Source organism: Glandiceps talaboti, chromosome 1 (genome assembly GCF_964340395.1).
Source record: "Glandiceps talaboti chromosome 1, keGlaTala1.1, whole genome shotgun sequence".
Taxonomy (NCBI): Eukaryota; Metazoa; Hemichordata; class Enteropneusta; family Spengelidae; genus Glandiceps; species Glandiceps talaboti.
In genome coordinates, this window is record NC_135549.1 from 7,614,842 (window position 1) to 7,629,927 (window position 15,086).

The window sequence follows — 15,086 nt, forward strand, 5'->3', positions numbered from 1 at the left end:
TGTGACAAGAATGTATGCACATGTCTATACGTTTCAGAATAAGTCCAACTGGACATATATTTGTTTAAAGTAATATTTTTACCGTAATTGGAGGTTATATTATACTTCCGTATGTCTGTCTGTCTGTCTGTCTGTCTGTCTGTCTGTCTGTCTGTCTGTCTGTCTGTCTGTGTGTATGTATGTATGGGGGGTGCCTGTCTCTTTGTGGACACGATATCTAAAAAACTACTGCATCGATTCTGATGAAACTTGCTACACACCAGCAAAATAGGAATAACTAGAACCGATTATATTTTGGTAAATATCTAATGAACAGTAATTTGTCATTTTAGTTATTAGTCTATATCATTGGAATGCATGTTTAAGATTAAATATAATTTAATACATACATGAACATGACAACCCACATGTGTCCTATATATTGTGTTAATTTACCTAATAATTTGCATAATTAATGTTTTACGGTAATTGGGCGATATCTTTAAGAGTTCATACTTCAATTTCAATATAATCAAGTGCATACGTTAACCATAACAACACGAATAGGTCCTATAACGTTTGTGATGTAGCTTACTGTTTTAATGAATAATTTGCATAATGAATGGTTTCGGTAATGAGGCTAGGCTTTATCTTAAGAATGCTTACTTCAAATTTCATTACAACTTCGTATGTCTATCAACCATAACAAATCATACGCGCATGCTATTTAAAGCTAGATAATGTAATTTCTAAGCTATTTTAGACAATATGCTAACTATGTAAGGTGCAACTTTCAAATTTCATATCATTAATATTCCAAGTAAGTGGTAAGTCTTCTTTTATACCCATAGTTCAGAATTTTACATTCCAACAATGTGTGTATGCCCAAAACATATATGGTGTTTGCCCTTACGGGAGACATTCAGTTTAAATCTGGTTATTACATTATTTTATCCTTTTCCTTCATGTTAAGATCCTACCAGACGATACAGTATGTCATAAGTCAAATATGGGATGTGTAATGACAAAAACCAATCATTTTACTGTCATCGGTGAGTGGAAACTCGTGTTTCCCTTCCTTCTCGACTCGTATATTAGTTGTTGCAATTTATGCATAAAACGTCATGCAAGCCATGTTTGAACATTCGGTTTCGAGATGAAATACATGGATGTAATCTGGCGGGAAAACCTCACTAACTTATTGTAACAATAACACTGCTATGGAAATAGTTGCAAGGCTGAAAACTCAAGTAATATATTGTACATGGAATAAGAGATGGAAAAAGTATGTAAAATATCCCATTTACAGATTCTTGGTCTAACCCACTCTACCACCTATCCAACCTGAGATAAATAGAAAATACCCACTTGTTGATTTCGAGCAAAACATAGAAAAGTTTGCAGAGCGATTTGAATATGTAAGTGCACAGTTTGTGATGCATCTCTTGATCCCGAGGTCATATATACGAATATTAGTCCCAACGTCAACTATTTCACTATATGAAACATTCATAACCTATAGTAGTTCAATTTTGATCATACTTAACATTTGTTAATCTCAATGTAACAGCTAACCCCTGCAAGTCCAATCCGTGTGGTCACTATGGAAACTGTACAGCCATTGAAGAATATTATAATTGCACCTGTCAAGACGGTCATGATGACGTGAATGGGACATGTTTGGGTAAGTAATTTGGGAAACAAATATTAATGTGCATCTAAAAGACATTTATTCCCATTTATGTGGTTTGGTTGGCGATCTTGCTTTAACTAATATTGCCTGTGCTTGCATTTTGATTTCTAGTAGAAGTTCTTTTCCACTGTTACGTTCAGACAACCACTGTTACATGTAATACAGTAGTTGATATGTTATGTTTTTTAAATTGTGTAAAATCCCTAGCACTGTCTAACATTATACGTAGAGCGGTGATTGTGGTGTTTATTGTTGCTGTAATATAGCGATGATCGATATTAGTGATACTGGTGTTCGTGTGTGTGTGTGTGTGTGTGTGTGTGTGTGTGCGCGCGCGCGCGCGCGTGTGTGTGTGTGTGTGTGTGTGTGTGTGTGTGTGTGTGTTTTCTTTCATGCATACGCAAGCGCGTGTGTGTATTATGTGATAAGAACTGTGTGATTATAGTAGTAGTAGTGATGATGATGATGGTGGTGGTGGTGGTGGTGGTGGTGGTGCCGGTAGTAGTGAAACTTTCTTAGACCAGTGCTACCACAACATGTAGATGTTATATTTAGACCAATAATATTATATGTAGTCATTAAAACAGAACAGTGTTTACTAAAGCTTTGCTTCTTTGTTACCATCATTAAAGGTGGCTTATCACAAACTCCGTCAGAATCGCCATCTATCCAGAGGCTGCTGATAGCTACCTCAGTCGTGCTTGGTTGTGCTAGTGGTCTTGTCTTAATTTTCAAAATGTACAACTGGTATCAAAAAAGGAACCGAACGGAAATTGGGGATAGTAAACCAGAACCAAGCCATGAAGAGCACGATACCCCACTACTGGGAGGTATTTCCTTTACTGTCTTCCTAATATGAAGAAAGTTTTTGCAAAAGTGAAGATGTAGTAATCTTTGAAGTAGTTTTATAAACAACAAATTGAACACAGATTTGACATACGAAAATAAATCAATGTAGACACCATGTTCGTGATATAGAGGTAGTGTATACCATACACATCAGTAATCAGGTTAGCATTCGAACAATCCAAGGAAAAGATCAACTTAATGTTTATTTGAATGGTTTCACTGAGATTGTTAATTTGAAAAACTATTACGCCAGTGTTGATCAAAACCTTTGAGATAACCGGCAAAAACTTAAATGAACGAGGTGATTCTTCCAGTCAGATTAAAACGTTGTATTTGCTGATTTGTTACAGTGGAACACGCAAAGTATTCTTCCCCTCGGATTTTGGCTATTTACACAAAAGATTGTCCCGAGTATGAGAAAGTCGTCAAGACTACATGTCGCGTCTTGCGCAAGGGACTAGGATGTGACATTCGCCTTGATTTATGGGAAGCTGCTGATATTGTCAGAATGGGTTACCCTGCTTGGGTGAATAGACAGTTTGAAAAAGCGGAGAAAATCCTCTTCTTTGTCTCTAAAGGTGCTAAAACAGAATGGGATGCGTTACACGATTCAAAACAGACCCATCACCCACCGAAAGAAGATGCCATGTTTAGAGTTGCTATGGGTTTCATGTGCAGTGATGTAAGTAAAGGTATTCACAGCAAACGTCGAGGTCAATACATATTCGCGTATTTTCCATTTTCTAGTTCAAATGATGTACCCGTGACATTGAAACAATTTGGACAACCAAACATTTATAACATACCCGAAAACGTAGAAAGTATGTATATTGAACTCTTAGATTTAGAGAGCAGTACTCCATCTGTCGACCGGACAACCGGCGACAATTTCACTTCGATCAAGTCAAGTGAAATTTGGACAAAGATGAAGCAGGCAATACACACTATGACGTCGTTTGTAAATGAACATCCTAACTGGTATGAAGACAAACACGGATCAAACGAAGCTGGAGGTGGACAGCCGAGCACATCACATGCACAGAGACCGTATACAGGCATGAATCGACGGTCGCATGATTGTGTCGATGGAGCCGAAACATCGGATCAAGCGACGGTTGCCGAAAGAAATCGAGCACAGGGCAATTTTCACTTTCAGCCCGAACGATATTATGAACATGTAAATCGTTTGATCGAGCGAAGCTATGATGTCTAAGTCTATTCCGTCTTTCAAGGAGTCGTCAGTATTTACAAGGGGGAGGGCCGGAGGAAATCACACATGGTCTGTTAAATAAAACATGACCCCCCCCCCCCATTCTCCACTTGTAAAAAGTGACCCTCCCCTTTGCCCCATTTTGTAAAACATGACCCTCCCCATGACAATTGCATATACTGAACGTTAATCAACATTCCTATCATATGTATGGATGTATACATACAAATTAAATCATTTTGACTCTGTATTAGAAAGCAATATTTGTACATATAAAGTGACAAATAGTAACAGACTGGCTAGTGACATTTCTCGTATAATCATACACAGTCTAGTTAGTATCTAAAACGTGCTTTCCATGTTGTGCATACTCTGCCTGATCTGGTCACTTGTAAAAGTTCCCTGATATCGTTATCATGATCACCACCTTCACCTTCAGTATTGCCATTATCAGTGTCACTCTAATCTGACTCACTGGTACTACTTGAGTCAGTACATGTATCACTGTCCGTGTTCTCTATGACATTCAAAACTAAATCATCATCATATCATCATCACCATCATCATATTTTAACAACAACATTCACGGACAGTGTGAGTGATAAGGTGAGATGGTACACTCAACAAAATGTTTTTATAAAACAATTTTCTTACAATACATATATTTTTATTTTTGTATTTTGGCATGTAAAGTACTTGTAAAAATAAATGTTGAGTGCTAATCTCACTTTTACATCTCAAAACACACAAAACCACGGATTGTAAAATGTGACTCTCCCCCAACATTGTAATGCAAAATATAACCCTCCCCAAAGAACAGGTTTGTAAAACGTGACCCACCCACCTCTCCGATTCCTCCGGCCCTCCCCCTTATAAATACTGAAGGCTCCCTTAGTTGCTTTCTGATGCGACTCGAATGATGTTCTCGTATATACCAAAAAGAAACGTTCTTGCAAGGAACAGAAAACAGACAAGACACAACCAAATGGATAGTCTGGATATTATTAACCAACAACAATCAAAGACTTATTTGATACTTTAGTATTCTAAGGACATGTGAAGAACATTCCAAGACAATCGAAAACATGCAGTCAAATTTTATACTTACAACTTTCTACTTACTTGTAGTGTTAGTTTATTCCTTGATGGTGACGAGTTGGATATATAGAACGTATTCAATGTAGATCCAGTATTAAGACTGCTATTTGTAAGCTTACTTCATTGCCATCATTGTAGCAGACAACAGTGTTCCTTAACCACATGTACCAGTATTAGTATTCTAGTTTACTAGGATAATGTGACATGGTATGTATGATCTACATAGTTATGAACATTCACATTGTCTAAACAACTCTACAGGCGGCCCTATTTTTAAGAACTTGGAAAAGGGAAGTTATTTTTTTTCTATCTATGCCAACGGGATATCCGTAACTGTTCAGGTACGTTTGTCACGTGATGCTGATGACAATTATCACGCATGGTTCATGTGATTAGCCAAACAACGAAATATCGACCCAGTTCTGTTTATTTTTCTACCCTTGGCTTACGAGATCATTCTAAGCCTGTATTAAACAAGGAAATGCATATTTTATGGAACTTGTCTTGCATATGTATATGTATGAGGTGTAGCTTGCCCAAATATGTTGATGGGTGAAGGGCCTTCCCCATGGAAAAGTTAGAGATAGAGCCGTGTCAGAGTTCATAACATGTTTACATCCCGTAATGTTATGCTTGTGTGTGTGTGATAATCTTTCTATAATCTTATAAGTATAATCTTTTTTTATATTTATATGGGATAGTTCTTTAAGCATATAAACACTTGTCTCCCAAGAAGTTCAGTGTTAGTGCAGGAGGAAACCGGAGTACGTGGGGAAAATCTGCGTTGTTCGGTAGAGTCAAACTGAACGACACTCTTCTTACTTTAATACAGTGTAGTAAATTTAATCGAAGCCTGAATGGGATTCGAACCCCAACCGCAGTGGTAAGAGGCAAGTGCTTTAACCACTCGGCCACCGACAACCCTGTGTGTGTGTGTGTGTGTGTGTGTGTGTGTGTGTGTGTGTGTGTGTGTGTGTGTGTGTGTGTGTGTGTGTGTGTGTGTGCGTGCGTGCGTGCGCGCGCGCGCGCGTCTGTCTGTCTGTGGACACGATATATCAAAAACTATAGCATCGATTCTATTGAAATGATTAGATTTTGGTAAACTTCCAATGAACATTAATTAGACATTTGCATAATGAAAGGTTTTTAATAATTAGGCTAACTTTGGAAACCATACTTCAAATTCAATATAATTTGGTACATAAATTAACCATAACAAAGCACACATGTCTCATAAAACTTCAAATTTCATTTAATTTGGTACATGTGTCAACCATAATAATACGTATCTATCTTTTGAAGTTTTTATTTACTTTTAATGAATAATTTGAATAATTAATTATTTTCAAGCTATATCTTAAGAATACACTCTTCAAATGCCATATCATTTGGCACATACATCAACCATGAGAAAACATACATATCCTGTTGAGCCAGTTTTTAATTTTAATTAACAATCTTCGCAATTAATTATTTTCGATAAGTAAGCTGATATGAAATTACTGAGATGCTAGCAGTAACACGTCGACAAATGATTATCCTTATGTAGCCGATGAGGGCCCACGGTATAAGGATATTGTAGCACAATTATTCGGTAGATATTGGTACAGACAAAACAGCTATTGGCGATGGTGCCGAGGACTGGTGAAAGAGTCTAGTCATGACTACGTCATCTTAAACTTTAGGGTGAGCATGCGCAATAAGAACACAAATATTATTTATATAGTATAATCACATGTTGATACCCAAGGGGATACCTAAGTGGAAATTTCCATAGCAGGAAGCTTTTTTCTGACAGTTTATCGTATCCTTCTTTCAGTCTATAGTTCGACTAAACCTTGTACATGTGTATATATCACATTAAATAGCGAAACTTCAGCGTTACTGGGGCATATCATCGAATGTTATTTCAGTGGCTGTGTCCGAGCAGTGCTATACAGGGGTGACGTGAGACGCAATAATAAATCGTTGTCGCTAATTCAAGAAATGTAACTGTCATTTAATAAACACTTGAATTCTTTGTTGTTCCTTATTATTAAATGTTTGTCCAAAATTTGACCCGTGCGCGGAAAGCGGTAAACATTCGGGTTATTCCCAGGATATAGTAGATTACCCGTACGTACGTACGGATACCGAAGTCCATATGTACTGTGTGACTAATGGCGTCACCCCCTATAAATAGCACATTACATTAGGTGCATTCAAATATAAACATGGGGAAAACCAACCTCTATTTATCGCCAACAAATCAGCAGGTCGGCTGTGTTTGTTGTAGAACAATATAGAACGGCGTTTCCCTTGTCAGTGTAGTATATAAGATTGAATTTAGAGTTGGATTGTCATTTTAAGGTAGATAGTGATAAGTGTAGTCGCAGTTCACTTGATCAACAGAATAAGTTGCAGTACTTAGACCTGGGTAGCCAAACCAGTTGTCGTCATGCATGTATATTGTTGTCCTTACCAAGTTGGATTTTTACTGTGTGCCTTCCTGTACCTGATTACACCAAGTATATCAACAGAATGGCATACACGGTGTACGAATAACTGCACTCAAACGGTAAGTTATAACTATATTACATCTCATAACTTTCACGTCAAAACAGTTTTAACGTACTTCTAGGATTAAAAGGTCTCAGAAACCACAACGTTGTACTTCTATTTATTGTATATGCGCCCACGGAGGTAATCACAACGGTGTGGTGGTGTATAACAAATATGTGGGTTAACTGTGGTTGTTCTTGCGATGGTTGATAACGCCTTTTTTTCTGTATCATCCAATGCCCTTGCTGTCTTAACTACCCTCTGGCAGGCGATCGATCAACAGGTGTCAATTGACTCTCTAGGGTTGATCAGAGGAAAAACACGTACACGATTTCCTGGTTCATCAAACTTGACCCGCGGGGTATCGAATTGTCCGTACCATTCGTGACTAGTTCGTAGTGCTAATGAACACGTTTTAAAAGAGGAAATAAAGTAATGTTTTAATAGTGTCGCTAACAAAACGAGAATGGGGAAGTTTAAAATTGAACTCTGACTCCTAAAAGTGTGGTCTGAGATTGGACAGACCTTCTGTGGTCATAAATTATAAGGAATTATAGAAGTTTTGTGGCCCTACTCCTCGACGTTTATTAAACAAGGAAAAGTCAAATTTAAACTTGGAAAACCAACAATAGTGTCCTAGTAGCATTCCTATCATTTTGCTTACTCTTACGTCCTGCACCCCAATAAATCATAGCAACATGTTTTGTGTCGTTGCGGGTCATGGGTCATACTTTTACAGCTTTCAAAAGTTTTGTCTTTTATCCCCAAGGTGTTATTGTTACCCTCTGCGATGCATGACGTATTCACCCCCCAGGACAAAGAAGTATTAGTAACTATGGGACAATAATCATGTTGTTCTCTTTTGATTACAGGTGGGTTCTGCAATGTGGCCTTGTGAAATAATTGAACAGAGCGTTGACTCAGAAACGAAATCACTCACAGGTATTAAATCAACTTTTTACCATATTCAGACACCACAACCGTAAACATGCGTATGCTTGCATGTACACCAACACACATACACACACACACACACACACACACACACACACACACACACACACACATACACACACACACACATACATACATACATACATACATACATACATACATACATACATACATACATACATACATACATACACACAATGTAAATGCTAATTGTAATGTTTCTATTTACTGTTACTCTTGACAGACCATAAATGCGACAGCCCCTATCCACCTGTAAAAAACAAGAACCTTCCACCAGCCCTAAATGAAAATGACGTCAATGTATCCCTAATTTACGATGTCTATGGACACTACACTGGCCAGTTTCCTGGAATCAAGGTGTCTGTATCAGTGCCTCTGATAAAAGGTAGGTCCATCAACAACACATCAATTTGGATGTCGTACAATCATGATCCTGGGGAACACGTGCATTGATACACACAGAATAATTGGATGTTCTGCTGAACCGCACCTAGTTTAGATACTATAAGTATAACGTGGTATCCAATAATCTCTTTACCCTTATAACTCAATGAGAAATCATGAACCAATCGTTGTTCATACAAATGAGTAAACCGTCAACTGTTAGAATGGTGTGGCAATGTATAAGTAGCAATTCCTGAGCTGCCAAATAATACCATATATGGAATATACATAACTTCCCCCAAAACACTAACTTATCATTGGGCAAAACTATGTGATTGACTAACGAAGAAATTATGTTAATGACTGTGTAGATGGGTTTGGGCAAATTTGAAATTTCATCTCAGGACCTCTTTGAACTAGACGTAACATAAAGAGAGATCTTTAGATTCAGTGCAACGGATAGCACTAGACTAATTTCAACCAGTATCTCTGTGTGGTGTTACAAAAAGTGTATATCATATGATAAATGCCCGGGGATAAATGCCAATGCATAACTCAATTCCTTTAATTCTTCCACAGACACTGAGACTCTGCAGGGAATTCAGATCATCCTTCGTGGAGAGACTGGCGATGATACAAAATATTACTATACTTATAAAGGCAAAAAAATATGTCGTATTCTAGATGTATCCATGACAGACATGGTGCGGCGTTATCAGGTACACGTACTTATAAGTTGTATATTCATGTATCATATATAAATAGGAGGTTGTCTCTTTTTAATACACCTCAGTTAATCTTGTAAAATTGGGGGTCTTTCGAATTCCATTTGACTTATTGCGAAGGAGGACAAATGTAGAGACAAAGTCCTTGGCGTAGTTTTCTAGAGATTATGTAAACTGTCTGATATTCGGTATTACATGTAACTTCATGATATTTCTATATTCATTCACAGGATCCAGAAAAAGTAACTTTTCATTACGATTGCCTGAAACCTTTATCCCCCGACTCTGAATACGAATTGGAAATTAAATTATTGCCAACAAACGATTTAGGGTACTCACCGACTGTAAAGAAAACCATGAGGATACCAAGTAAGTAAGGAAGGCACAAGTCTGTCTCTCTGTCTCTGTCTCTCTCTCTCCCTATCTCACACACACACACACACACACACACACACACACACACACACACACACAACACAGTCACTCACAATCACAAACATCCATCATATCACCATGTTGACAGATAGTCTGAAAAAAACTAATTTTGCTTTAAAAGGCTTCGTATGAAAAATTTGGCATTCTTTACCTTAAGTTTCATTTAATGTTTTCTACAAACCATTTCTCGCTAAATTGTTTCTACTTATTGGTTTTTCCCCTTCAGAATGTGATAGTAATCTTGAGGCTAAGGATGAATTCCACGAGTGTCTTGTTCATAGAGATGAATGTAAGTAACATTAAGCCTTTGCATATTGTATATGAATTATGAAAATATCTCAATAGAGAAGACTAAAGCTCTAAAGAAGAATAAAAGCGAGATTAGTTTAAGCCTTAGCTGCATGTTTTAGAAGGCCGAGGCCACAAACATCATTTTATTGACCGGACTATGTGCAACACATCTGCTTTAGAACTGTAAACATCGTAAAATCTTGTTAAGAAGGACTTATTTTACACTGGGGGGAAACACCATGGGTCTATCCAATCTTTGGTGGAAATGACGTACGGGCCTTGCTTGAGAACATCCGGTAAGGCCTACGTCACTTCCGTCTAAATTCGAATCGATGTAAGCTTCATAAGTGAAAGTGAATAAAACCAACGCATTTTATCTCAGTCAACATCCACATTGATTTAACATTGTGAATTACGAAGTGTGCTTTCAACTACGTTATGAACTTCACGGCAAAACATTGCAAGAACAATGTTGTGTGCTGCTTGGTTAAACATATTTTTTTCTGTGCTTGGTAAGCATGAAAATGTTTGCATGGGCAAAAACAGACACATTTTGTTTTCCTTTAAGTTGTATTCACTCATACTAGATAAATATACGAACCTCAAAATTGTATCTTTTTGGTGTTTGCTGGAAATATAAATAATCCTTAAGAAACATCAGTTTTACTGTCCAGGTATTTTCTAAACTGTCTTTTAATATTTCATCATGAGATGCTTTCCCATTTTTTTTTTCATTTTATTTGAATTTGTTTACATCTCTTCCTCACAGACAAAGCGGCTGATTGGAGTCCTACCATATTTCAAGTCGAGATGTTAGGTTCAGACGTTAAAGTGGGCTTTAACTTGCCGGACAAGAAATACATGTTGGATGAATTCCGATTACTGCTTTACAAAGACCCTGACACTTACGTCGGCCATACTGACGTCACACCGGTAGGATCACTGTGTTTTGTTTCTGAATGAAATGACACAAACAACTTCAATATTCATCGATATTGATACTTTCATCACACAAGAAATATCTCTAAAAAGGAAATCTCCATGTAGGACTTTCAAGTGATGGCTTAGAAGTAAAAGAATATGACACTTGAACTCGTGCACTGTCGTTGCTGATTTTTCACAGTATGATTTACCGTGTGTGAGAGAAATCGCCAGACGTACAAGACAAACTTAACTATATACTAAGTTTTAACACAATATTAACATAAACAAAAAAAACTCGCCTAAAAAGTAAGAGTTGGTGTGACCCTGTCTTGACCATTTGTAAACATTTATTTTTCAGAAAGAGGAAGGCACTACTGTTATTGTTGCTACTTCTGGAGTTTCTTACTCTATGTTTTATACCAAGCCATTCACAATCGCTGAAGAGGGTGATTATGTGGTCAAGGTGTGTATGACGTCGTAGATTTTTTTGCCACCAACATCCTCGCTATTTCAAAATACTAAGTAACATGTCAAGTATTGAAAGTGTTACAGTTATAATAATGCTTTTCAAAAGGCGAAAATCTGAAGAAAGTTTAAGTGAGGTGCCATCATAGACTGAGTAGCGCACCCGTTGTTTTCGTACAAACTTGCTCGAATTTGCAAGTCCATCATACGACAATACGACATACATGAATAGGTCTGCGACTGCGCTCTTGAAGACAGTGGCACTTTAAGCAGCCATTCACTTATATATTCCACTCATCCCTTTCATTATAGCTGCAGCCAAGGCCTACTGGTAAAGATGTGTGCAAGTCTTTGTATGATAAAACCGTCGATTGCAGAGTGACAACTTCTCCGACATTTCCAGTAGACTCGAAAGGTACAGAAGGTTAACTAATTCATGTGAAATAATGTAACCATTGCTGTATGCTTTATTGACGCCAACATTTCTTCATTTATATGACCGTTATAAAGGAATTCGTCCATAATGCTGATTCTGATTTTTTTTAAAGATGTTCTTTTTCTAAAGAGGGCAATAATGAAGAGACATATTTTTACAGTCAATTTCATATTACCCCTAAAAGCTAATTACATTGCATGTGCATTTAACATTAAATTATATAGGTATATTAATAATGTATGTTTCATTACAGACTTGTCTGTGGCTTCAACAATTACAGAAGCGCCTAAAAACGGAAGGAATCCAAGAAAAAGAAGAAGAAAGATTGGCGACAAGACCAGAAGAAGAAATAGAGGAGACAGAAAGAAGCCTCGGAAAGATAGGAATAGAAATAGAAATGGTAAAAAACAAAATTAGTTGAGATCAACATTGAAGTCCATTATCTTTCTGTTGACATTAGCATAATTTACCTTAAGTTTCATTTAATGTTTAATTATGGTGCCATTTCATCATATACTGAGTCTTAATGGACATGTAGGTAAATTTTTTGAATAACATTTTTTACATGTGTATAAATTGCATGCTGTGTAGTTTACCCCAGACTACTAAAGTAATGCATAGAAGTCTGAAATTTTACGGAGTACAGATTGCTAAAGCTATGATCGTTTGTAAATATTAATAGTAAGAGTTTTCGTATGTCTTCGTAAATGTTAAATTACGCAAAACCTTTTGTAAGAACCTTTTTTTTAGAATAACATAAAAATGATAGAGTGGGTAAAACACGACTTCGCATTCGCGGGAATTGTAAAATATTATCATGATTCCTAGTCAGTCACTATATTGATGCATGATATCAAATGAACATTGTAATATTATTTATTAAAAATCAACACTTTGTGTAAACACGGAACAAATTATTGGAATAAACAGTATCATATTATATTCTCAGTGTTTAGGGACTGAATTGCTTTGTTGTAGAGTTGTTCAACGACAGCTGGATTTGATGTGCACAAATACACCAAATACAACATATTTGCAGGTTTTAGACCATTTGCTGTTTTAAACAAGTTTCTTTAGTAGTCCCCCTCCACATAAATGCTCCTACCAACAAAAAATGCCCATGTGTAATAGAAATATAAATTACATGTAAGAGGATGTTTCCCAGGAGAATCCACTTTAAACTCTGAAACGTTTTATTCAAATTTCTACAATTCAAACTTTGGAAAGTGACAACAGGTGTATACCGAGTCACTTTAGCAAATGTATGTATGTGTGTGTGTGTGTGTGTGTGTGTGTGTGTGTGTGTGTGTGTGTGTGTGTACGTACGTATGTATGTATGTATGTATGTATGTATGTATGTATGTACGTACGTATGTACGTATGTATGTGTGTATGTATGTATGTATGTATGTATGTATGTATGTATGTATGTATGTATGTATGTATGTACGTATGTATGCATGATGAAGACAGCGATGTTTATTGTACAATTGCATCTCTTATTTTCACATATACAACCGCATTCACACTCAAACCAGACAACATTGATCGGTTGTCAGGGCAACGCGGTATTAATTTGCCTAATGGTCAGCTAGAAATGGATCGTTCGACGAACATCACTCATTTATTTGAAAACAACACAAATAGAGGTTGTGTGGATTGTTGGTGTTAAAGTAATCGACTTGATAATTACAATTGATAATTGTAATATGTGGTGTTCATCACCACGATGAGTACCAGAATGTGTCATGATACTTCCAGGAAGGTGATTCGCTGAGATGTATTGGTTTGTAACGGCAAAGTAGTGGCAGATATTTCCTTCAGTATACAGTAGAAGAGATTGATTGATTGATTGATTGATTGATTGATTGATTGATTGATTGATTGATTGATTGATTGATTGATTGATTGATTGATTGATTGATTGATTGATTGACTGACAGACTGGCTGGCTGGCTGGCTGGCTGGCTGGTTGGCTGGCTGACTGACTGACTGACTGACTGACTGACTGACTGACTGACTGACTGACTGACTGACTGACTGACTGACTGACTGACTGACTGACTGACTGATTGATTGATTGATTGATTGATTGATTGATTGATTGATTGATTGATTGATTGATTGATTGATTGATTGATTGATTGATTGATTGGTTGATTGATTGATTGATTGATTGGTTGATTGAGGGTTAATGAGAGTGAAAATCCAAATTGAGATTATGAGGCCCGGGGGGGGGGGGGAGATCCGTAGACAATAAAGAGAATTCTATTCCTTTGGTATAGGAGATGAGACTATCGTCAATTATCACACTCTTATCTCTCATATACTTGAAATCATAGACTTGTCTGTGTTGAAATTGACCTGTACTGTTTACCTGATACATTTCGAATAGACCATTTATCAAGGACAGTCTTTAATACCCACACTGCCTTTCGACACCATTCGAAAGTAATGATGCGAAACGCTAGGAAGGTATGTTCATGGTAGTGGCAACTCTGTCAAATCGTCAGCTGGCTGTGAGACCTTGCTTTTGACAATGATTATCTCATTATCGACTCGTGTTCTTACTTGGTTAGTGATTGTCTCTGCACTCATACATGCGCAATTTCATCCAGAATGCATAAGGAACTGCGGAAAACAGGTGAGTTGTGGAAAATATGTACAACATCCTGGTGTGTTATTGTTTAATTCGCTACTACAGCCATACATAACATGTGAAGCACTGCTTACATTGTACTGACCACACCCACTTCTACAGTGACGTCATACGAATTGAAACGACAGGTGTATAGTATAAGTTCTTAAGTTCTTATATTTTCAAAAGTATGATCAATGTTAAAACTACGCTGTTTCAGTAAAAACAAGATGGCTTAAAGTTAAAGTCTATCGTAACAGTCTTTGTACTAGAGGTAAATAATCTTCTGTCCCCCACGGCAAATTGTTTACGCACCATTGCGCTCTAACTCTAAACTCGGGTGATATGAAAACTAAGTGAGGAACTTCTGAACGGGTGAACTAACTGCAAATATGCAATGGTTACTTTGAATACGCACAACTTTGAACGGGTGAACTAACTGC

At 37.0% G+C, this 15,086-nt stretch overlaps 2 protein-coding genes across 2 annotated transcripts in view; both read left to right on the plus strand.

The window, feature by feature from the left end:
- LOC144438854 (uncharacterized) overlaps window positions 1–5,423 on the plus strand; it is an 8,362-nt gene extending 2,939 nt beyond the window's left edge. The window contains exons 3-6 of the mRNA XM_078128055.1: window positions 953–1,031; window positions 1,550–1,663; window positions 2,305–2,502; window positions 2,872–5,423. Coding sequence (XP_077984181.1) covers window positions 953–1,031; window positions 1,550–1,663; window positions 2,305–2,502; window positions 2,872–3,734 — 1,254 coding nt within the window. The 3' untranslated portion in view covers window positions 3,735–5,423. The remainder of the gene's footprint in view (window positions 1–952; window positions 1,032–1,549; window positions 1,664–2,304; window positions 2,503–2,871) is intronic.
- Window positions 5,424–7,078: 1,655 nt separating this feature from the next.
- LOC144440413 (uncharacterized) lies at window positions 7,079–12,906 on the plus strand. Its single transcript, XM_078129788.1, has 10 exons — window positions 7,079–7,386; window positions 8,243–8,312; window positions 8,569–8,730; window positions 9,309–9,448; window positions 9,685–9,823; window positions 10,116–10,178; window positions 10,950–11,113; window positions 11,463–11,567; window positions 11,882–11,984; window positions 12,259–12,906. The coding sequence occupies exons 1-10, from the start codon at window positions 7,267–7,269 to the stop codon at window positions 12,420–12,422; spliced, it is 1,230 nt and encodes a 409-aa protein (XP_077985914.1). The 5' UTR covers window positions 7,079–7,266; the 3' UTR covers window positions 12,423–12,906.
- The last annotated feature ends 2,180 nt before the right edge of the window (window positions 12,907–15,086 follow it).